The following is a 23,731-nucleotide window of genomic DNA, read 5'->3' as shown; positions in this document are numbered from 1 at the left end:
AGAACAATTAATATTTTATGTGAACTGTTTGATAAAAAACGCAATGGGATCATTTTACCCACTATTTTTACAAGAGCGATAAAACGATACATGTCAAGAAATATTAAATAGTTTTAAAATTGCTAATATCATCACTTAAATAAAGAAACAAAAATATTTCTACTTTATACATATCTCGAATAGTATGACTATAAATTACATTTTTCTAAGGGGGGGGGGTGGTCTATAAATTACATTTTTTTTACATCTTTTCCTACTTTTATTTCAAGATTATTATCATTTTTAAGAATTAGCAACAATTATCCACCCTAGAGAAGATTGTATATTTATTTTTATTTCCAAAAATAAACATTATCTTTTTATCAAAAAACCTATTTTCAATCACTTGCAAGAATTCATTCAAAAATAAATTTACTAAACAAAGATGAATAAGTTAAGACCTTGTAGAATTAATCTTGAAAGGTTATCTCACACAGATTGCAATTAAAACATGACCTTAAAATTTTATAATAAGTGTATCGAGAAAAAAATTTAAAGGTAGTAATTATTTTATCTAATAAATTCCTCAATTTAACAAAAAAAAAACATATATATATATAAATACATTCTTTCTATTTATTCGATAAAACTGAACTAACTACTAACTAGGTGGGTAGATGAGTAATAAAAATTATTTTAACTAACATATATGGAAGAATATTATATTTATTTTATAGTCCAAGAGGTACATTACAAAAAAATCATAAGTAGTAGAGCAAATCTAGTCCATCGCTGGGCACCGGTTATTCAATCTACTCAGTAAACACTCCAGATTCAATTTACTTAGTAAACACTCGAATGAGAGTAAGCAAGGGAGGTATGTTCTGAGGTGAGACTCCCTCAGTGTAAATACAGAGTACCTACCAATTATTTTTTTTTAAATTAGCACATTTATCTGAGAAAAAATAACTCTGTGCACAAAAAATAAGGTGACATTGTATTTATTTTGATAATTCTTTATTTATTCTTCCAAATCAATTTCATCCCCTACAAAGTAATCCCCCCCCGATGTAATGCATTTATGCCAACGGATTTTCCAATCTTCGAAACACTAGTTGTAGTCACTTTCCGGGATTGCCTTCAGTTCCATCTTCGCTGCGGCTTGAATCTTCTCTATAGTATCAAAACGGTGTCCCCGGAGCGGTCTTTTGAGCTTGCTGAACAGCCAGAAGTCACACGGCGCCAGATCAGGTGAATACAGTGGTTGCGGAACGATATGGGTTGAGTTTTTGACAAAATGATCACGAATTATGAGTGTAGTATGGGATGATGCATTATCGTGGCGTAAAAACCATGAATTGTCTTTCCACAATTCCGGCCTTTTTAGGCGGATAGCGTTACGCAAATGACGCATAACGTTCAAATAATATTCCTTGTTGACTGTTTGGCCAGGCGGAAGGAATTTATAATGCGCAACAAACGCGCGCAGTTTAAATTCAAATGTCACCTTATTTTTTTGGACATAGTATATTATAATAATGAAATACAAATTTAATTCTTTTTGTAGATTGAAAAGCAACAGTATTTTCCATTATTAAAATCACATTTAAAAAAAAAATACTATTTACTTTTTCAATTCAAAGTAACCCTCGAAGAAATTCAGAGATGAATGAATAACCAAACAAAATTATCCCCAAAAACACTATCCCCCTCCCAAACCTTATAATTGACATGTGTATAGTAGCTAAATTGAAATTCCTCCTGTAATCCTTTTAACTACAGTAAACTATTTTCTGTTTAGATTTTAAACAGGTAGACACTCTGTACTTTTTTTATGACTTCGGAACATACCTTTCTTGTTAAAAGACATAAAGAGTAAACCAAAGTTAAAGCCTGCCCAGCAGTGATCTAGTCTATTATGATTATGGCATATAAAAAAGAACTGTGGCGTTCACGGATTTTTATTTCAGGAATCGTACAATGGGTTATTAAAAAAAAATAAACCGCGGAGTGCTATTAAACGAGAGAGTGGAAATTGAAGATAGGGGTGAAAAATCACCCCTTTTGATTTTTCCAAATATGTATCTCGTGAACTAAGCAAAATTTCAAGAAATTTTGTATAAAATTATTTGTTGAAAATAAAATTTTACATCGGATTAGTACGTTTTAAAAACTAAACAGTTAAAACAAACAGGAAAAAAAAGATGAGATATTTGGAAAGAACTAAAAGAAGCTCTTTTTCACCCCATTTTTTCTTCTTTAATAACAAAGAATTAGGAAAATTCGGAAATAAAAACATTTTTTAATCGAAAAGATAAAAAAATAAAAATAAAATTAATATACAGTTGTGTGTGTGTTGAGTATATGCATACATCCTACTTCTAAGTATTATGTACAGTAACATGATTATTGTCACAAATAATGCATGAATGTATGAGCATGTTTTTATGAACTCGACTATAATGGCCATATACTACCTTAAGAATAATTTCATACCTGAGACACGTTTTGCTTTGATATCCAAAAGTACAATACAAATGTGTCTAAAAATATGTAATAAAATTCCAAATGACATAAGAATATTGCAATTTAAACTGTTAAAAAATTAATTAAAAATTGCTAGTCGAAAAATTGTATATTCAATGGACAATTTTTTTTATTTCACATTTTTTTATTTTTAATAATACATTGTTTCACAAAGTTTGTATACTTTTATTGAACAAACAAATTAATTATTATAGGTATAAAGTTAGCGTAAATTTCTTGAAATTATTTGGAATAATATAGTCCTTAGGCAGTCCAATAAGGACAACAATGAGCAAATGAGCAAGGACGCTATTGTGAATTACGAAAGCTAAGCATTTTTGTCATACGCTTAAAATTGAAGATAATCTGTTCTTTTCTTTTGCAGTATGAGTATGGTTTTCGAAAACGAGTTTTAAAAAATTCTTGGTATATTTTAAAAAACATCTTCGTAATGCTCAGTGAGCATTTTTCTAAAATTACGCGTCTGGCTGAATGATTTTAAATTTTAAGGTAGTACGAGGACCAAGGCAATTTTTAATTTAGGATTGAAAATATTTGCTCCTTATTTTCAACTTAGATGATGAACTTGCTATGGGCCAAAAAAGCCCATTATTATAATCCAGTTTTGAGGTGATTTTTGAAAATTTCAAAACCTTGACAATATGCAACAAAATGGGCCAGAAACGTACAATTGGAGGTTTTCGGGATCACTGATCACTATTCTGAAGTCAGAATTTCGATATATCCCCCTCCTCCTGGTGTAATTCACCCCGCTGTTCCAAATTGAATATTTACAGAAAATTGCAGTGTTAGGTCAACGAAGGACGAAAAACCCCTAGAAGGGTAGAGTATATCCCCATTCTAACTTCGGAATCGAGATCAGTGACCTCAAAAACCCCCGAGTATAATTTTTTGCACCATTTTGCCGAATATTTACAGAATTATGCTGTTTTGAACAAGCGGGACGAATAACCCCAGAAGTGGAGAGTACATCTTCATTCCAACTTCAGAATCGTGATCAGTGACCCCAAAAACTCTCAAGTATACTTTTTTGATCCATTTTGTTGAATATTTACAGAATATTGCAATTTTGGACCAGCAAGGTAAATTACCGCAAGGGGGGGAGATTATATTGAAATTCTGATTTTTGGAAAATTTCAAAAATCACCTCATAAATGGATTCTATTGATTTTCATATATAGCCCATAACTTTCTAGCGGCAAAAATTTGGATGTAGATTCCGATATATGGACCTTCCTGATCATTTAAAAAAAAACTGGCCCGATAGGTTGAGGTCCAAAAAAGTTCTCTATGAAATGCTAAAATGACACGACTATAGTTCAAATAAAAAGAATTAAATTTTTATTTAAAATTGTCTTGCTGCTCGTATATCCTTAAGATAAAATTTTTTGTAAAAAAAAGTGATGATATATCTCTTGGACTATTTTAAAGAATCAAACAACGCATGCGTTTTGTTTATATTATTGGAAGAAATAAACCAGTTTCTTTTTATTGCATATAATGTTTGTAACTCGAAAATACTCAATAAACTGATTCTGTGGTTAGACCGATCCAATAAAAAGTGTGTATATTATTCAATTCTTCTTTTGTGTGAATTAATAAATTATATTCATTTTTTTAAATTTAATAAATCAAAAATTTAATTATTAAAATTAAAGTGAATTAAAAATGTTTTCAAGTTTAACAGGTAATTGTAATAGTTTTCTTAAAAAAAAGTTAGAAAGTTTTTCTCTTTTCTTTAATAAATTTTTGTATATATTAATAATATTATTTAATTTATTTTATTGCGATGTTACAATATTTTTATTGTAACATTTTATTATAATATGTAATAGGTATTGACCTTCATACTAAAGGCATTACGTAATATAATTTAATTGTTGTGTAGGGTATCATTTCCGTGGTTTATTATTATTATAATTATATATGAATATATTAATAATTTATGTTTATAAAAACTAATGATATAAAAAAATCAATTATTTAAAAACATATATATATTTTTTGTTTAAATGTTTATTATGCGTATATTTAAAAAAAAATAAAACGCATAATAACAATCAAAACGCATAATTTCTACGCAGTTATGAAATGCGTACACGCATTATTTGAATTTGAAATTGAGCTCCATTTTTTGAAACATAACTGTTCACTACATGTACTAAATTTGTAATTCGCCGCCAATAATAATTAAAAAATATTACATTATAAGAAAAAATATTTTGTTTATAATAGCTCAAGTCTTTATCTATCGTATAGTGAAGTTTCGGTCATAATTTACCGTGTAAATTTTTGTGAAAAATTTATTTTCAAATGGTAAAATTTGTTGGCAGTCTTACGAGAAAGTAACTCCCTACCAACTTTTCTTGAATTATACTACCTGTTATCGATTAGATGGAGTAAAAAAAAAACTGAAAATTAGTTTTTCAAAATATTTAGATTTCTGTTTTTGCAGTAAAATATATAATTTACCGTGAAAATTTACTAGCAGGAAAATTTGTTCTTAATGCAGCAAGTAAATATTTTGATTTAAGACAATATTTTCTTGTCAAATACTTATTTTATTGAATTAAGGAGGCCCTTTGGCCGCCAATGTTAATTTTAAAAAAATGTACAATTTACTTTCAGACAGATAAAGGACTACCTTAAGATTTTTAATGGAAAAATACATTACTGTAATTTCAAGAGCAAAGAAAATCATAGACTTTTCTGTGATTATATCTTGAAATTATTCGTTGTTTATTATATTGTAATATTTTTCTCGAGCACTCGGTACGCTTTATTAGGATATTAATTTTCATTTGATATGTAATTATTTAATTGTTTAATTAAAGTTGAACCCACTCGGTAAGAATATACATGTATAGTGAATTTTTGCATTCCAATCTTATGACCGAATCACAATAAGTTCGAGTTCGGTTTTCCTATAAAATCAAGAAAATTATTTCTTTATTAACTTTGCATTTTTTATAAAATGTATCGAGCGTTTGTTATTATTACAGCTTACTTTGTAGAACGTTTAACTTTGTTTTCTATACATACTCATATTAAACTTGAATTAACCTAGAATTAACTAGAAAAGAAAAAGCATTTTTAATCATCCAATCATTTTTAATTATTTTAAATTGTCTGCTACGATTCAAAACTATTTAAGCAGAGAAAAGGTCGATTTTTTTGATTTTTTGATTTTCTGATAAGTTAACTTATAAGAAATATTCCCGGAAAATTTGAAGCCATTAGGAGCAAAACATTCCGCGTCATAGACAATTGAGTCTCCCCTCGGACGCTCGGTCCCTCTGACCGTCATTAAGCGATTTTGTAGATCATCGGCTATTTTAAAATTGTTCTAGATATGGAACCCTAAAATCGCACTTGAAACATAGCTAAGAACACTCCCTGTTAAATTACCTTTCAAACGAAACAAAAAACATCCAAATCGGTTCATCCGTTTAGTCACTACGATGCCGCAGACAGACATACACACAAACACACAAAGCGGTCAAATTTACAACACGTCTTTTTGTTTCGCGGGCTAACAAAAAGAACTATTTTTGGCAAAAACTCAAAAATTTAATCAGAGTTTTTTGTTGTACCTTTTAGTACAGTGAAATAAGTTATATATTAAGGAAAATGAAATAACCCCCGCTCGCTTTTCGCTAAAACCTAGTAGAATGTGTTTCTTGAGCGTCAAATATCATTAGTAAGTCATATGCTAGTTCCGCAAATGTTTCTATTTGGTAATAATAAATCGCTTCTTAGTGAAATTGCCTACGAAGTTGTTTTAAAAATTAATAAATAGGCAATTTGTATTGCTTATATGTTATGGGGGATAAAATCTTTGACAATTTTCTATCTTACGCATCCTTCACGAGAAAGCTTTTTTAATTATTGTTTTTAATTTGAAATTTTTATTGTTTTTAAAAATTGAAATTTTTGTAAAAAGTAACTTTTGTAATAATAGAAAATAAAATTTACTACAATTTATCATTTTACCATTTTTTTGTTATTATGTTTACAAATATATTTATGTTACCATTAATTTTTTTTATATATTACCTATTAACAATTTAATTATTTTTAAATCGAGGCCTTTATATCTAGCCCCATAAGAAATCCAAGCCCGAATTAATCGTACTATTTTCTCGCTCTGATTTTATCCTGGATATACTAAATATATGTTAATTATTTTTTTGTCTCAGGTTCATTCAAGAGCATAGGCGCAAAGACTAGCGCACTTTTTGAACGCAAAAAGAAAGAAGTCGCTGAAATTGTTGAAGAAAAGGAAAAAGAATTAGTAAAAGCAATCGATGAAACAGTTAAGAAAACAGCTGAAGAATTGGAAAAAGCAAAATTAGATGTTGAGAAAGTTGCAATCGAAACCGGTACTGAAATTAAGGAAACGACATCTGCAGAAGTAGCCAAAGCCGGTTCAGAAATTGAGAAAAATTTACACGAAACTGCTAAAACACTTGATAATAAACTGAAAGATACTGTGACTAATGTTGATAATAAGCTGAAAGACACTGTAACCAATGTTGATAATAAATTTAAAGACACAGTGTCAACTGTCGACAATAAATTGATAGAAACTGGTAAAGCAATTGATTCGAAATTACATGAAACTGAAGAAACTCTAAAGAATACTGGAAAAGCTCTGGATTCAAAACTAAAAGAAACTGAGAAACATGTAGCGGATAAAATAGTTACAACTGCAAACACAATTGATACAAAAATCGCTGAAACTAAGAAAACCGCAGCTGATACAGTAATTAACACAGGAAAGGCAATTGATTCAAAAATCGCAGAAACTAAAAAAGCAGCAGCTGATAAAGTAATTAACACAGGAAAGGCAATTGATTCAAAAATCGCAGAAACTAAAAAAACAGCAGCTGATAAAGTAATCAACACAGGAAAGGCAATTGATTCTAAATTACAAGAAACAGAAAAAAATCTTAATGATAAACTCGTGAATACAGCTCAGACAATTGATAATAAAACAGCTGAAATTGGTAAAAATATTGATAATAGTTTGAATAAAACCAATCAAAAAGTTAAAGAAATCGATAATGCAATTAATACGAAGATTCAACAAGCGAATAAAACGACACACGATACCTTAAGCGATTTGAAACAAGAAGTTGATACCAACTTAATAAATACTTCAGATAAGCTTGCCACAACAATAGGTGCATTAGATGCACATCTCAAATAAATGCGAGCTTTTATAAAACGCTTTTGTTGATATGGATGTCTGCTTTTTATATAAATTTTTTAGTATATAGGAAAATGAAACATTTTTATAAAGTGTTTTAAAAATACGCTTAAGTCTCAATCAAACATCAATATTTTAGAGCCATATATAATTGCCGTTTTATGCGAAGTTTTTGGCAGCAATATATTTTAATATCGAATATTTTACGTTTGAACTTAACCATGGACGAATAAAATTGAATGTATGCATGCGGTAAGGTCAGGGATGGCGAACCTTTCGGAATTCTTAATTAGGCCATAGACGTGCCGTCAAATAATTTTGACTTCGCGATTTTAGGGATTCGCAATTAATTTTTTTTAAATGATATTTCCTACACAATATATCGAGCAAAAACAGCTAAACGTGGAGATTTATAGTAACGTAGTTTCTTCAAAAATCTCCTTTTTGAAAGGTTTACTATCTCGAGCAATGACATTTGCAGATCGAGTAATTTGCCGCGCTCGTATGACAATTACCAAAACATTTAATCATAGACGTCGACTGTTTATTTCTGTTTTCATTGTACTTGTAACTAATTGCTTTGGCTCTGATTCGTTTTTTGACTAACAGATTTTGATTTTCTTTCCTCTGAAAGCATGGGTGTTGACAAAGGGGGGTAGGTAGCTTAGTTCCTCCCCCTCCAATTGCCCGATTTCTTTAAAAAAGTAAAATTCTACTGAATTCAAAATTTTAGTTATCGGGTGGGTTTAGTATGAAATTAGAATCAATGACCTACAAATTTTAAACTCACCATCTTTTATAGATTTCACGGGAAAACAAAGTTATTTAAGAAAAAATGTTTCACTTTTTTATATGAAACAATTTTTACATTTAAACTTTTGTTCTTCCTATTGTGGTTTACAAGACTCAATAGACCAATGTGGCCCATTTACGATTTCAAACTCACTTTATAAGTCCTGTGCACGATATAAAACAAAATTTCATATATATCTCTTTTTGTTTTTGAGTTAACGGACAGGCAAACGGAAATGAACTAATTACGTTAATTTTATGAATACCTATATCAAAATTTTGTTTGTAGCATCAATATTTCTAAGCATTACAAACTTGGGATTAAACTTAATATTGAAATGCCAGTGTATAAAAACTAAATAAAATCATTTTTAACAACAAGTTTTTTGGAAAAGGTTGCTACGATGAAAGGGGAAAAATGAGTAGTAGAAAAAGAAATTTTTAGGTAAGGGCCCCTACAACGAAAAAAAAAAAAATAGGCCACGGTTGTCACCACTATAAATCCAGATTCCAGTTACTGTTAACCCCCAAAATTTAACTCTAAATGAACACGTGATTTCATTGTTTTCAGGTAAATTATAAAATAGGTCTAGTTTTAAAATTTTCGGTTTTGATGTCATCTACTCAGCTCATTTTATAAGTCCATGAGATTCATGTATCAATTTTGTTTGAATAGTGAAATTTTAGTCCACAGCGCTTGTTACCTTCACAATATTCACATGAAAAAATTTTATTCTTGTATACCTTACACTTGATGAATTTTTTTTCAGCTATCATTTCTATGTAAATTTCGTTTTATTTTACCAAATGGAATTATTTCAAATTTTATCCGTCCCCTGCAAATTTTTGAATTTTTTTACGTAGAAACTTTGAAGCCTTTAAGGCAAGAACATATATAATAAGAAAATGAAATCTCCTATGCCGAGCTATAAGCGCCCGTGGCTGAATTTGCGGCGCCTATCTGGCGTTGCGTAATTGGTACAGCGAATCAGGCTGCCTTTCTCTCGAACGAGAGTAAAAAAGATGTGCCTGATGTGCAGTAAAAAGTACGCAATGAGATAACAAAAAAGAATGACATATTTTCGAGTTATTCCACTTTTAAGTTACGATATTTCATGACATCAAAACGATTTTATTTGCAAAAAAAAAAGTATCCAATTTTAAAACATTAATCGATATAGGCAATATACATTACATATTTGTATAATTTTTGCAGGGAAAATAGTTTTGATTTCGTGAAATATCGCAAGTCGACTAAATACATCTCTTTCTACATAGAATTTACTAAACAATTCATCACGTGCAAGAAAATTTTTACAACTATAAGTACACTGTTACAAATTTTAGAGTATATTTTATTTTGTATCTGTTTTATTTTGTATTTTATTAAATAAAAAATTTGTAATAAAAAATATAAAAACAAATTTTTATTTATCTCAAAATAATCTCCATTAAAAATACTAATTTAAATATTAAATCCTTAGCAATATTATGATACTTCCAGTGTATATGGCTTCTTTTCTATCCGTATTAGAGGGATTTATTTATATTGGAGATACTTAGCATAATTTTTCCAATATATCTTGTCATTCAATATTGATTGATATTAACGTAAACTCGAGTGCGCAATAGCAGCTTCCACATAAAGCTGATCCCAAAATTTCATACGATCTTTAAACAAATTCTGTTTAAGAGATAATTTTTTATCAATATCCATATAAAATGGTTCTTCCAATGTATATGGTTTCCATTCTATATTTATGTAGGCGTCGTAATCGTCTGGAGTTGGTGGATTCGGATTGGAATATTTAGCAAAATTTGTCCAATATGTTGTCATTATATGTATACCAATCGCTTCGGGTGTATGTGGTATAATACAAGGTGTTTCAGGTGTTTTAAATAAATATGTGATTTCGTCATAGTGATTTGTACCTTTATATTCGGTACCGTGGCGTAATCGTTCGCCATTGATTGATGTATCAAGTGATATACAATAATTGTAAACTGGAATCTTATGCTTAGCGTAATATTTTGCGGTTAATTGAACTTTTTGGGCAAATGCAACGTCTGTAAAATACTGAAAGAAATATAAAAAACTGTGAGCAACGGAGCCCTATGGATGGAATATCTAATTAATAATTGACACTACTACGTGTGAAATTTACAAAATTATAAAAAAAAAAAAAAAAACGATGAATTTTTTGGGTACGGAATCCTCGCAATTGAAAAATATCGAAGAACACTCTCGTTTGAAAGGTAATTTAACCTTTCAAACGATATAAAAAAATCCTAATCGGTTCATCCGCTAACGCGCTACGATGCCACACACAGACAGACACATATGGCGGCCAAACACCCCTTTTTTGGTTCTGGGGTTAAAATAGCTCTTCCTTAATAATCGTTTACTCCTCTATTTCAAGGGGGTTATAGCTTGACACAAAGCCTTGAAAATCCTCTAAAATGATTACAACATAACGAGTGAAATTTACAAAATTAAAAAAATTTTTCGTTTTTCCACTGGAAATATAAATGACCAAAATGGAAATAGAAGGACGGCTGGCTTGAGCAGAATAATTCTATTCTGGAATCAGGATAGAATTCATCATCAGAAATTTAGTTTGTTACTTACGTCACAATATTTGTCTAAATTGGAAAGCGATGGACAATCACCGTTGTAATAAAATTTCTTGATTTTATCACTAAATTCCTTTACTTGTTGATCTGTCCGCAACATATTTCTCAAATCCCTCGGGATTAAAAGAGTATTATCGATAAATTGTGGTGAAATTTTTTGAAAAAATTTCGCATTTAAAAACGATAATCCCTCGTTTCTATTCACACCAATCATAATTGGAACATGATGAAAATTTCCGGTAGCCATTTGACATTCAGGTTTTTTTGAAATAAACGATCCAAGTAATGGCGGTTGTTCTACAGTCGGTGTGGCTGTGCATATTTCTGCTACCATTCGTTGCTAAAAAAATATGACTATGTACTGGGATCTATGAAGAAAACGCAGAAGTCTAAACTAACCGAAACTGGAAATATAGCATGTTCTTGCTGGATAAATCGTTGCGGCTTGATTTGTTGTAAAAATTTTAAGATTTGTTTATCATCATTGGATTTACAGCCAAAAGCACGAGCCAATTCATAATCTTTACGTATTTGAAATGCCCAAGGACATAAACCAACACCACTTTGTATGATAGCTTTATGAAATAGGCCTTTTGTAAGAGGTGATAAAGTCATTAAATGGACAGAAGCACCTCCAGCACTCGAACCAAAAATTGTAATATTATTCTTATCACCACAAAAAAATTCAATATTATGTTTTACCCAACGTAAAGCTTGAACTTGATCCTTTAGACCTGCATTACCAGGAGCACCTGCTTCTGGGTCATTTAGCTTCAGAAAGCCTAAAGATTGAGAAATTATTTATAAAAATTCACGATGCCTAAATACGTTTCTAACGGGAAGTTGAGTTTACAAAATATATTAAAGAACAAGATCTGTTGAAACTAACCAAAATAACCTAATCGATAATTTAATGTAACAAGAACAACATCTTTTGCTACTAAAAATTCAGGCCCAAAAAGCTCACAGCTTGAAGAACCTTGATGAAATTTCCCACCATGTATCCAAACCATTACAGGAAGTAGTTCAGCATGCTCTTCTGATGGTAACTGTTACAGAAATTTTAGCATTGATATGGGTATGTCGTCACATCCTAAATGTTACTAATAGATTTTAAGCAAAACAAAAATTTTTCCTTCTATGAGTTTTAAAGCAGCTTTGTTAAAATTGAAAGGTTGTTTCCGCAACCAGACATTAAAGGGATTGCATCAGTGGTCTAAATTTAAGCAACCAGCAAAAGCGAACAATGTTTACTCCTCAGTTTTCTTAGCAAACGACTATGTAAGGAAAAAAAAGGTCAAGTTGGTGAAAGAAATTTTTTTTCTTTTGCTCAAAATCCAGTAAAAAATATACGACATTATTATAATTTGCTTACATACGGTGTATAAACATTTAAAAATAAACAATTTTCATTTCCACCTGGAGTTTTCATATCACTATTTACAGCAAAACATGCATCACTTTCCATACTGCAATCTAAAATTTCATCACTCCAAGAATCTGGGGGTACTGGAGACTAAAAACAATTCATATTATTGTTAAAATTGATCGCACCATAATGGCGGAAAACGGTTCGTCATATTCTCGCTTCTTTCTCAGAAAAGGAAGCTGGAAAATATAGTTAGGTGCCTAGGTCTGAAGTAGAAGTGAGCAAGGCAATTTGCTCGCCTAGGGGATAATCTTTGGGCCATACATGTTACTGCCTGAACTTCCCAACTTGCCATGGTTCAGGTATAATAAGGGCCAGAGAAAAACGAGAGTTCACCATATAGAGAGATTACTTAGTTTAGTAAGTGCTCAATGTTTTTTTTTTTTTAATACGTACCAAAAAACGTAAATGTTCAAGCGGGGGTTTTGCATATGGAATACCTTGAAAACTATGATACGATCTCCCATTTAAATCTGCACATACTTTTCCAAATAATTTACCCTGATGTATTTCAATTACTGGTGTAGCAAACCATGTATCATTTTTACCACAAGGGCATTTTTGTTGAGCAACAGTATCCGGCCAAACGCCACATTTTTTCGTAGTTCCAGAAGTTTCGGTTTCTTCTTTCTTATTAATAGAGCAGCCACACTCGTTATTTGTTAAGGCTAGTTGAGTTTCGCTAAGGTTTCTGATCGGTAAACATTTACATTTACAGACTTTACTCATATTGATTTTTTAAAGAAAATCACTCAGATATAAAAATTATTTAATAATCATTTTTTAATTTTATTCGTCTTTTTTATATTTTTTATATATATTTAAAATTCACCCCAAAGATTTTGACAGAGTTGCTAACTAAGCTAAGCCTACTATGAGATTTTCAGGTAAAGAAAGATTGACGTCAAGTCAAAATTTCGTTTTAGTCTAGGAAATTACGTGCAAATTTTATTATGAAACTTTACTGCCAATCCATTTGGTATTGATAAAAGGTACCTAAATAACCTGGTAGTCTAAATTGGAACTACTTAAAAAGAAACCCACTTCCTGCTTAATTAGTACGAATTTGTATCGCCAGTTGGCGGAATTTATCTGATTTGAATTTGAATATTTTGATTGGCCTTTAAAAATGGTAAGTACATTTGTTGCTATCTGGTAGTTTAAATTGGAAGTACTGAAATCGGACCCACTTAATGTTTTAATTAGTACGAATTATAATCGCCAGTTGGCGAGTTGTAACTACCAGTCATCAATAGTTCTTAACTATTGAGGCTAGATTTTCTAAATGACCTAGGACGAAATAGGCATGGGAACAATAATAAGAATTGCTGAAAGCTGGAAATACTTCAAAAGACAGCACAATATGATTCAGGTTTCTAAGCAAGCACCAACACCGCTGACCAATCATTCAGGTTATCCATACCTTCTGGCAAGTGAAATGAAAAGCTAATTGAAGTGTCGAATATTTTCCTTTCCAATAGGAAAGAGGAATAAATTGATCCACAAATTTGGATTAAAGTGGAGCTAATTACGTTAGCACGCGAAACTAATTAAATAGAAAATATCTATTTTGCCAGGTAATGAACGGTAACCGAGATTGTCATCTCGGTTGACTGACAATAATCATTCGTTATCGAATCAACATTCATTTTCAAGAGGAAATATGCTTTTAGATATGTAAGGCATACCGTTATAATTTTCTCTAACAATAAGTGAAAGAGTCATCCATAAAGAAAGCAATTATGAAGAAGTAAAATATTGTTATTAATAAAACAAGGCTCGTACTTGCCGTATTTGGTGTAAATTCTGATTTGAAGTGTCGGTATTTGGTTGTCGAAATGTTGCCATGTTTATTGAAAAGGAGTAGCCACCAAAACTGCAAGTTAACAGGTGCTGAAACATTTAAAAAAATATTTAATAGCCAACTGAGGAAACTACAGCACGCTATTTAGATATCTTCTTGGTTGAACTTTTCAGGCCAACACACAAAAAATCATTATACGACTTGCTGAAAATTTCTGCTAACGCCTCGTTCATAATCTAGTCAATGCGTAACGAGTAAGCAACCGCTGATATTTGAGAGATAGGTTCATAAGGAAATTGACGATGGAAATTTCGTTCATCAAAATTAATAGACCTTTTTCATGAAAAACAGAAATGCTTTTTGATAATTTTTTATGAAAATATAGGTCGAGTAGAGTCTGTAACTCAAAAATTACGCATTTTTAACAATAAAAACACTATGGAAAAAATTGTAAAAAAGTCACAATATTTGAAATATTTTAAAACGATTTTTTTTTGGTTCCACCGCACACGTGATCTGTGATGTCAATCCGACAAGCAATGACAATAAAACAGTGTCAACAGTTGTATTAATATATCACTATTATCAACTTTAAATGACGTCAAACCAACCTTCGTGTAACATCGTGTGCTTCCGGATCGTTTTCGCCAATTTTTAATGATTTTCATTGTTTTCTCGGTCATATGGCTTCAAAAAAATCGGAGAAAAAAATTAGTCCATTTATCAAGACATTTAATTTGAAAAAGGTCTATTCTACTTGTATTCTTAAATAGGTGTACCTACATTATGATAACATCGTTCGGGGAGATGCGATCGCTTTTGAGACATTCGAACAGATATATTTTTGTGAAGGAACCCATCTGAACTGTGAGAAAAAGTGTGTTAGCAAAATAAAAACTCAATAAAATTCTTTAAAAAAATGTATTTACATATAAAAAGTTAATTTTCACGATATTATTTTACATTAAATTTTTTATTTTTATTTACAATTTTTCAACCATATTCACATGCAAAATTTACAATATAAGTACATGCAGGACTAAATAATTTAGTGTTTACAATATGAAAATTTGCAATCTAAATGGTAAGACTGGTAGTCCTGCTTTAATAAATATCTCTTCTAATAATAAATTAAAACCACTAATTGGTAAAATTTTTTGGTAATGTATTACGATTTTTTAACATTATTAATTTTTTTTTAAATAAACTTCTTTATCAACTTTAAATAAAATTAAAAATGAATTAATAATTTTTAATCGGTGCCAATAAAATATTATATAGAAATACACCAAGCATATATTTTTATAAAATCCAAAAAATATAAATTTTTTGATGAACTATTTTTTTAGTTAAACTTTTCTTTTTGACACGTATTTCCTTTCAAAATAAATGAAAGATTAGGCACTGCGGTATAAAATAACGATATTTTCATTTTATTAAAATTATAGACCAGTTCAAAAATTAAAATCTCGGAATTATTTCGATTACTGGCCCTTAAACGTAAGTATTGCACAGTAACGTAGGATGGCGGAACCACTGACATAAACGCTGAGCAACTTCGTACATTATTTCCTGCGAGAGTGAGAAATTCAACTCATGGGAACAATATTTAAAACTGTAACCTTTCGTGGGCCCGCATAGAGATTCGAGGTTTATGTTTTTTTGGTTTTCAAACAAAAGTCAATTTTGTGGTATATTGCCTACCAACCCTGGTTAAGAAAAACCTTTTCAAATCGTTCAATCATTTTTAATACAGTGGAATCCTCAGTAAAGTTGAAAAAAATGTCATTCCCTTCCAAAGAACCCCTAAATACGCGGTATCCCGAATTATTTAGACTTTATAACTCGAACAAAATGCTATTTCCCTGTAAGTATGACATGTTCGAGTTGGTAGACATGCTCATCGGATCGGTGCAGCATTATTGGCGAAAAAAATATTTTTTTAAATAATTATTAATGTTATCAAGTGTTCATGGTATCTGCCAAATTCCCTGCTGCGTATTTTCAGAACGATAAGTCAAATATGACATCATTATGCTCATTTAAAAACGCTGCACGTTCGAAAAAAATCGTAGAAAAAAGTTTGGTCGACTCGTCAAAAGGAAGCCACCTACAAAGTTTCAAGTATGTATTTATCATTTTTTTTAAACCGTGATGTCCCAAGGTCTAAAACTTTACACCGATTTTAAAGTTTGTAGCATAATTTACCTTTCATGCACATTGTAATAAATACCAACCCCTAAGTAAACTTAAAATTCCATCGAAAAAATTCCGATGTTAATTTTGACTGGTTAGTTTTTGTTATTACTTAAAACAAGCGAAATTCTAAATGCATATAATATGTTTATGTTAATATATCCGGTCTGGTTTTGTTTACTTTTTCATTTTTAATGTTATTTTGGTCATTATCAGAAGCCAGTAGTTTTATATAGCGTGTATGAGAAAACGATTGAATTTTGCATCAACATCACCCGGGAAAAACTAGATTATAATCAGGATATCTCCGTTGATTTCTTTTAATCATCAAGCATCAAGCATCTTTCAATCATGTTCTCATTCACTGTATAAGAAATATCAAAATAATTTTTTATAAACGAAAATTCAACAGCTTTTGGATAAGCGATGATTATTTTTCGTTACTTTAATTTCGACTTATATTTCTTGCTTGGCGTACTATTTGATGAAAATCGTTTAACGTTTGCCAATTTTTAATAAATGTTGAAAGTTCGTAAAAAATATTTGAGCCTCCCTATGTCATTGTGAACAAATTCAAACGAAATTTTGATATGCCAATATTATTAGAATAAAAGTGGCAGTGAAATTATAGGCATTTGAAATGAATTCAATTTTTATAAAATAATGACACATTACAATACTTTGAACTACTTTTATCATTTCGTTTTTAATCAAATGTAATTGAAGTTCTAAATTGGCACACTGAACGAGTTTTATTTATTTATTTTTTATTTTAAAAGAAAATGTAGAAAATAATGGTTCTTCAGGTACATTTTTAGCAAAAGTTAATTGCATAATTCTATATGGAAAACCTGCCCCACTATATAAAAAGGACGTGAAACTCGAGTGGAGAGGGTAGCAAGAAAAAAGAAGCCTATCTGGGCGAGACCCAGTCCTCAGTCGTTGCGTAATTTGCACTACGCATCAGGCTGTCTATGTTTTGTTTTGAATCAATTGAAAGTGATTGAAAACAATTTTGAAGTGATTGAACACAATTGAAACAGTGTAAACATCTCTTTCTCTCTCGTTCGAGAGAAAGCCAGCCTGATGCGCAGTGCAAAGTACGCAACGACCGATGAATAGACCTCGCATAGATAGAAAACAATTTCAATTGTGTAAACATCGCTTTCTCTCTGGTTCAATTAGACCCCGCCCACAGATGCTTAAACCTCGGCATAGGAGTTTTACGCCCTTGTTATATGGGTTCGTGACCTGCCCCGATAAGACTTAACAGACATAATCCTATATTTACAGGAATTTACCACATGGAATTATTTCAAATTTTATCCGTCCCCTGCAAATTTTTAAATTTTTTTACGTAAAAATTTTGAAGCCTTTAAGGCAAGAACATATAAGAACATGAAACCTCCTATGTCGAGCTATTAGCATCCGTGGCTGAATTTACGGCGCCTATCTGGGGTTTCGTACTGGGAATCAGGCTGCCTTTCTCTCGAACGATAGTAAAAAAATGTGCCTGATGTGCAGTAAAAAGTACGCAATGAGATAACAAAAAAGAATGACATATTTTCGAGTTATTCGACTTTTAAGTTACGATATTTCATAACATCAAAACGATTTTCTTTGCAAGAAAAAAAATATCCAATTTTAAAACATTAATCGATATAGGCAATGTACATTACATGTTTGTATAATTTTTGCAGGGAAAATAGTTTTGATTTCGTGAAATATCGCAAGTCGACTAAATACATCTCTTTCTACATAGAATTTACTAAACAATTCATCACGTGCAAGAAAATTTTTACAACTATAAGTACACTGTTACAAATTTTAGAGTATATTTTATTTTGTATCTGTTTTATTTTGTATTTTATTAAATAAAAAATTTGTAATAAAAAATATAAAAACAAATTTTTATTTATCTCAAAATAATCTCCATTAAAAATACTAATTTAAATATTAAATCCTTAGCAATATTATGATACTTCCAGTGTATATGGCTTCTTTTCTATCCGTATTAGAGGGATTTATATTGGAGACTTAGCATAATTTTTTTAAATATGTTAACGTAAACTCGAGTGCGCAATAGAAGCTTCCACATAAAGCTGATCCCAAAATTCCATACGATCTTTAAACAAATTCTGTTTAAGAGATAATTTTTTATCAATATCCATATAAAATGGTTCTTGCAATGTATATGGTTTCCATTCTATATTTATGTAGGCGTCGTAATCGTCTGGAGTTGGTGGATTCGGATTGGAATATTTAGCAAAATTTGTCCAATATGTTGTCATTATATGTATACCAATCGCTTCGGGTGTATGTGGTATAATACAAGGTGTTTCAGGTGTTTTAAATAAATATGTGATTTCGTCATAGTGATTTGTACCTTTATATTCGGTACCGTGACGTAATCGTTCGCCATTGATTGATGTATCAAGTGATATACAATAATTGTAAACTGGAATCTTATGCTTAGCGTAATATTTTGCGGTTAATTGAACTTTTTGGGCAAATGCAACGTCTGTAAAATACTGAAAGAAATATAAAAAAAAACGTGAGCAGCGGAGCCCTATCACTAAGGTCATTTTTTCCCCTCAATACATGCTCTCTAATGGAATTATAACTTCATATTTTAGAACAGATGGAATATCTAATTAATAATTGATACTACTACGTGTGAAATTTACAAAATTTAAAAAAAACCCGATGAATTTTTTGGGAACGGAATCCTAAACTCGCACTTGAAAAATATCTAAGAACACTCTCCATTAAATTACCTTTTTCATTAGAACCTTCTCTAAACTGAATTTATTTTCGGAATCATTGTCTATTTTTTAGTTTTTTCGGGTACGGAACCCTAAACTCGCACTTCAAACATAGCTAAGAACACTCCCCATTAAATTACCTTTCAAACGAAATTAAAAAAAAATCCAAATCGGCTCATCCGCTAACGCGCTACGATCCCACAGACAGACAGACACATATGGCGGCCAAACACCTCTTTTTTGGTTCGGGGGTTAAAAAAGCTCTTCCTTAATAATCGTTTACCCCTCTATTTCAAGGAGGTTGTAGCTTGACACAAAGCCTTGAAAATCCCCTAAAATGATTACATCATAACAAGTGAAATTTACAAAAGTTAAAAAATTTTTCGTTTTTCCACTGGAAATATAATGACCAAAATAGAAATAGAAGGGCGGCTAGCTTGAGTAGAATAATTCTATTCTGGAATCAGGATAGAATTCATCGTCAGGAATTTAGTTTGTTACTTACGTCACAATATTTGTCTAAATTGGAAAGCGATGGACAATCACCGTTGTAATAAAATTCCTTGATTTTATCACCAAATTCCTTTACTTGTTGATCTGTCCGCAACATATTTCTCAAATCCCTCGGGATTAAAAGAGTATTATCGATAAATTGTGGTGAAATTTTTTGAAAAAATTTCGCATTTAAAAACGATAATCCCTCGTTTCTATTCACACCAATCATAATTGGAACATGATGAAAATTTCCGGTAGCCATTTGACATTCAGGTTTTTTAGAAATAAACGATCCAAGTAATGGCGGTTGTTCTACAGTCGGTGTGGCTGTGCATATTTCTGCTACCATTCGTTGCTAAAAAAAATATGACTATGTACTGGGATCTACGAAGAAAACGCAGAAGTCTAAACTAACCGAAACTGGAAATATAGATTGTTCTTGCTGGATAAATCGCTGCGGCTTGATTTGTTGTAAAAATTTTAAGATTTGTTTATCATCATTGGATTTACAGCCAAAAGCACGAGCCAATTCATAATCTTTACGTATTTGAAATGCCCAAGGACATAAACCAACACCACTTTGTATGATAGCTTTATGAAATAGGCCTTTTGTAAGAGGTGATAAAGTCATTAAATGGACAGAAGCACCTCCAGCACTCGAACCAAAAATTGTAATATTATTCTTATCACCACAAAAAAATTCAATATTATGTTTTACCCAACGTAAAGCTTGAACTTGATCCTTTAGACCTGCATTACCAGGAGCACCTGCTTCTGGGTCATTTAGCTTCAGAAAACCTAAAGATTGAGTAATTATTTATAAAAATTCACGATGCCTAAATACGTTTCTAAAGGGAAGTTGAGTTTGCAAAATATATTAAAGAACAAGATCTGTTGAAACTAACCAAAATAACCTAATCGATAATTTAATGTAACAAGAACAACATCTTTTGCTACTAAAAATTCAGGCCCAAAAAGCTCACAGCTTGAAGAACCTTGATGAAATTTCCCACCATGTATCCAAACCATTACAGGAAGTAGTTCAGCATGCTCTTCTGGTAACTGTTACAGAAATTTTAGCATTGATATGGGTATGTCGTCACATCCTAAATGTTACTAATAGATTTTAAGCAAAACAAAAATTTTTCCTTCTATGAGTTTTAAAGAAATCTTTTTTTTTTTTGTTCAAAATCCAGTAAAAAATATACGACATTATTATAATTTGCTTACATACGGTGTATAAACATTTAAAAATAAACAATTTTCATTTCCACCTGGAGTTTTCATATCACTATTTACAGCAAAACATGCATCACTTTCCATACTGCAATCTAAAATTTCATCACCCCAAGAATCTGGGGGTACTGGAGACTAAAAACAATTCATATTATTGTTAAAATTGATCGCACCATAATGGCGGAAAACGGTTCGTCATATTCTCGCTTCTTTCTCAAAAAAGGAAGCTGGAAAGTATAGTTAGGTGCCTATATAGGTCTGAAGTAGAAGTGAGCAAGGCACTTTGCTCGCCTAGGGGATAATCTTTGGGCCATAGATGTTACTGCCTGAACTTCCCAACTTGCCATGGTTCAGGTATAATAAGAACCAGAGAAAAACGAGAGTTCACTTAGTTTAGTAAGTGCCCAATGTTTTTTTATTATTTTTTTTAATACGTACCAAAAAACGTAAATGTTCAAGCGGGGGTTTTGCATATGGAATACCTTGAAAACTATGATACGATCTTCCATTTAAATCTGCACATACTTTTCCAAATAATTTACCCTGATGTATTTCAATTACTGGTGTAGCAAACCATGTATCATTTTTACCACAAGGGCATTTTTGTTGAGCAACAGTATCCGGCCAAACGCCACATTTTTTCGTAGTTCCAGAAGTTTCGGTTTCTTCTTTCTTATTAATAGAGCAGCCACACTCGTTATTTGTTAAGGCTAGTTGAGTTTCGCTAAGGTTTCTGATCGGTAAACATTTACATTTACAGACTTTACTCATATTGATTTTTTAAAGAAAATCACTCAGATATAAAAATTATTTAATAATCATTTTTTAATTTTATTCGTCTTTTTTATATTTTTTATATATATTTAAAATTCACCCCAAAGATTTTGACAGAGTTGCTAACTAAGCTAAGCCTACTATGAGATTTTCAGGTAAAGAAAGATTGACGTCAAGTCAAAATTTCGTTTTAGTCTAGGAAATTACGTGCAAATTTTATTATGAAACTTTACTGCCAATCCATTTGGTATTGATAAAAGGTACCTAAATAACCTGGTAGTCTAAATTGGAACTACTTAAAAAGAAACCCACTTCCTGCTTAATTAGTACGAATTTGTATCGCCAGTTGGCGGAATTTATCTGATTTGAATTTGAATATTTTGATTGGCCTTTAAAAATGGTAAGTACATTTGTTGCTATCTGGTAGTTTAAATTGGAAGTACTGAAATCGGACCCACTTAATGTTTTAATTAGTACGAATTATAATCGCCAGTTGGCGAGTTGTAACTACCAGTCATCAATAGTTCTTAACTATTGAGGCTAGATTTTCTAAATGACCTAGGACGAAATAGGCATGGGAACAATAATAAGAATTGCTGAAAGCTGGAAATACTTCAAAAGACAGCACAATATGATTCAGGTTTCTAAGCAAGCACCAACACCGCTGACCAATCATTCAGGTTATCCATACCTTCTGGCAAGTGAAATGAAAAGCTAATTGAAGTGTCGAATATTTTCCTTTCCAATAGGAAAGAGGAATAAATTGATCCACAAATTTGGATTAAAGTGGAGCTAATTACGTTAGCACGCGAAACTAATTAAATAGAAAATATCTATTTTGCCAGGTAATGAACGGTAACCGAGATTGTCATCTCGGTTGACTGACAATAATCATTCGTTATCGAATCAACATTCATTTTCAAGAGGAAATATGCTTTTAGATATGTAAGGCATACCGTTATAATTTTCTCTAACAATAAGTGAAAGAGTCATCCATAAAGAAAGCAATTATGAAGAAGTAAAATATTGTTATTAATAAAACAAGGCTCGTACTTGCCGTATTTGGTGTAAATTCTGATTTGAAGTGTCGGTATTTGGTTGTCGAAATGTTGCCATGTTTATTGAAAAGGAGTAGCCACCAAAACTGCAAGTTAACAGGTGCTGAAACATTTAAAAAAATATTTAATAGCCAACTGAGGAAACTACAGCACGCTATTTAGATATCTTCTTGGTTGAACTTTTCAGGCCAACACACAAAAAATCATTATACGACTTGCTGAAAATTTCTGCTAACGCCTCGTTCATAATCTAGTCAATGCGTAACGAGTAAGCAACCGCTGATATTTGAGAGATAGGTTCATAAGGAAATTGACGATGGAAATTTCGTTCATCAAAATTAATAGACCTTTTTCATGAAAAACAGAAATGCTTTTTGATAATTTTTTATGAAAATATAGGTCGAGTAGAGTCTGTAACTCAAAAATTACGCATTTTTAACAATAAAAACACTATGGAAAAAATTGTAAAAAAGTCACAATATTTGAAATATTTTAAAACGATTTTTTTTTGGTTCCACCGCACACGTGATCTGTGATGTCAATCCGACAAGCAATGACAATAAAACAGTGTCAACAGTTGTATTAATATATCACTATTATCAACTTTAAATGACGTCAAACCAACCTTCGTGTAACATCGTGTGCTTCCGGATCGTTTTCGCCAATTTTTAATGATTTTCATTGTTTTCTCGGTCATATGGCTTCAAAAAAATCGGAGAAAAAAATTAGTCCATTTATCAAGACATTTAATTTGAAAAAGGTCTATTCTACTTGTATTCTTAAATAGGTGTACCTACATTATGATAACAT

The 23,731-nt window shown here is 31.0% G+C and overlaps 4 protein-coding genes across 5 annotated transcripts; 1 reads left to right on the top strand and 3 right to left on the bottom strand.

Annotated features, from left to right (window-relative positions):
* The first annotated feature begins 4,034 nt into the window (after positions 1 to 4,034).
* LOC123291910 (peptidoglycan DL-endopeptidase CwlO) lies at positions 4,035 to 8,477 on the top strand. 2 transcript variants are annotated; one of them, XM_044872372.1, is made up of 3 exons: positions 4,035 to 4,213; positions 6,726 to 7,465; positions 7,499 to 8,477. In XM_044872372.1, exons 1-3 carry the CDS (start codon positions 4,195 to 4,197, stop codon positions 7,736 to 7,738), a joined length of 999 nt encoding a protein of 332 aa, XP_044728307.1. In that variant the 5' UTR covers positions 4,035 to 4,194; the 3' UTR covers positions 7,739 to 8,477. The 2 variants fall into 2 exon arrangements, with proteins under 2 accessions (XP_044728307.1, XP_044728306.1); XM_044872371.1 differs by having other exon boundaries at positions 6,726 to 8,477.
* Positions 8,478 to 10,136: 1,659 nt separating this feature from the next.
* On the bottom strand, positions 10,137 to 10,462 carry LOC123293037 (bile salt-activated lipase-like). Its single transcript, XM_044873753.1, has one exon. The coding sequence runs from the start codon at positions 10,365 to 10,367 to the stop codon at positions 10,137 to 10,139; it is 231 nt and encodes a 76-aa protein (XP_044729688.1). The 5' UTR covers positions 10,368 to 10,462.
* A 763-nt stretch (positions 10,463 to 11,225) lies between these two features.
* Positions 11,226 to 12,192, bottom strand: LOC123293036 (acetylcholinesterase-like; the record flags this gene model as incomplete). Its single annotated transcript, XM_044873751.1, has 3 exons — positions 12,054 to 12,192; positions 11,564 to 11,946; positions 11,226 to 11,504 (listed from the first exon to the last, which is right to left on the bottom strand). Coding segments are annotated over exons 1-3 (786 nt in total), but the record flags the coding sequence as incomplete, so codon positions are not given.
* Positions 12,193 to 18,653: 6,461 nt separating this feature from the next.
* On the bottom strand, positions 18,654 to 21,833 carry LOC123293035 (bile salt-activated lipase-like). Its single transcript, XM_044873750.1, has 6 exons — positions 21,528 to 21,833; positions 21,084 to 21,224; positions 20,759 to 20,915; positions 20,269 to 20,651; positions 19,864 to 20,208; positions 18,654 to 19,124 (listed from the first exon to the last, which is right to left on the bottom strand). Exons 2-6 carry the CDS (start codon positions 21,174 to 21,176, stop codon positions 18,654 to 18,656), a joined length of 1,449 nt encoding a protein of 482 aa, XP_044729685.1. The 5' UTR covers positions 21,177 to 21,224; positions 21,528 to 21,833.
* Between the last annotated feature and the right edge of the window lie 1,898 nt (positions 21,834 to 23,731).

Source organism: Chrysoperla carnea, chromosome 2 (assembly GCF_905475395.1).
Source record: "Chrysoperla carnea chromosome 2, inChrCarn1.1, whole genome shotgun sequence".
Lineage (NCBI taxonomy): Eukaryota > Metazoa > Arthropoda > Insecta > Neuroptera > Chrysopidae > Chrysoperla > Chrysoperla carnea.
Note: the sequence above shows the minus strand (reverse complement) of the source record. Positions and strands in the feature narration are given on the sequence as shown.

Bases quoted from the DNA above. Each gene is read 5' to 3' on its own strand.
- LOC123293037 (XM_044873753.1), bottom strand. From the start codon at position 10,367: ATGACAACATATTGGACAAATTTTGCTAAATATTCCAATCCGAATCCA.
- LOC123293035 (XM_044873750.1), bottom strand. From the start codon at position 21,176: ATGGAAAGTGATGCATGTTTTGCTGTAAATAGTGATATGAAAACTCCA. The intron at 20,652-20,758 runs GTTAGTTTCAAC...CTCAATCTTTAG, and splicing joins TTATCGATTAGGTTATTTTG to GTTTTCTGAAGCTAAATGAC. The intron at 20,209-20,268 runs GTTAGTTTAGAC...TATTTTTTTTAG, and splicing joins AATCTATATTTCCAGTTTCG to CAACGAATGGTAGCAGAAAT.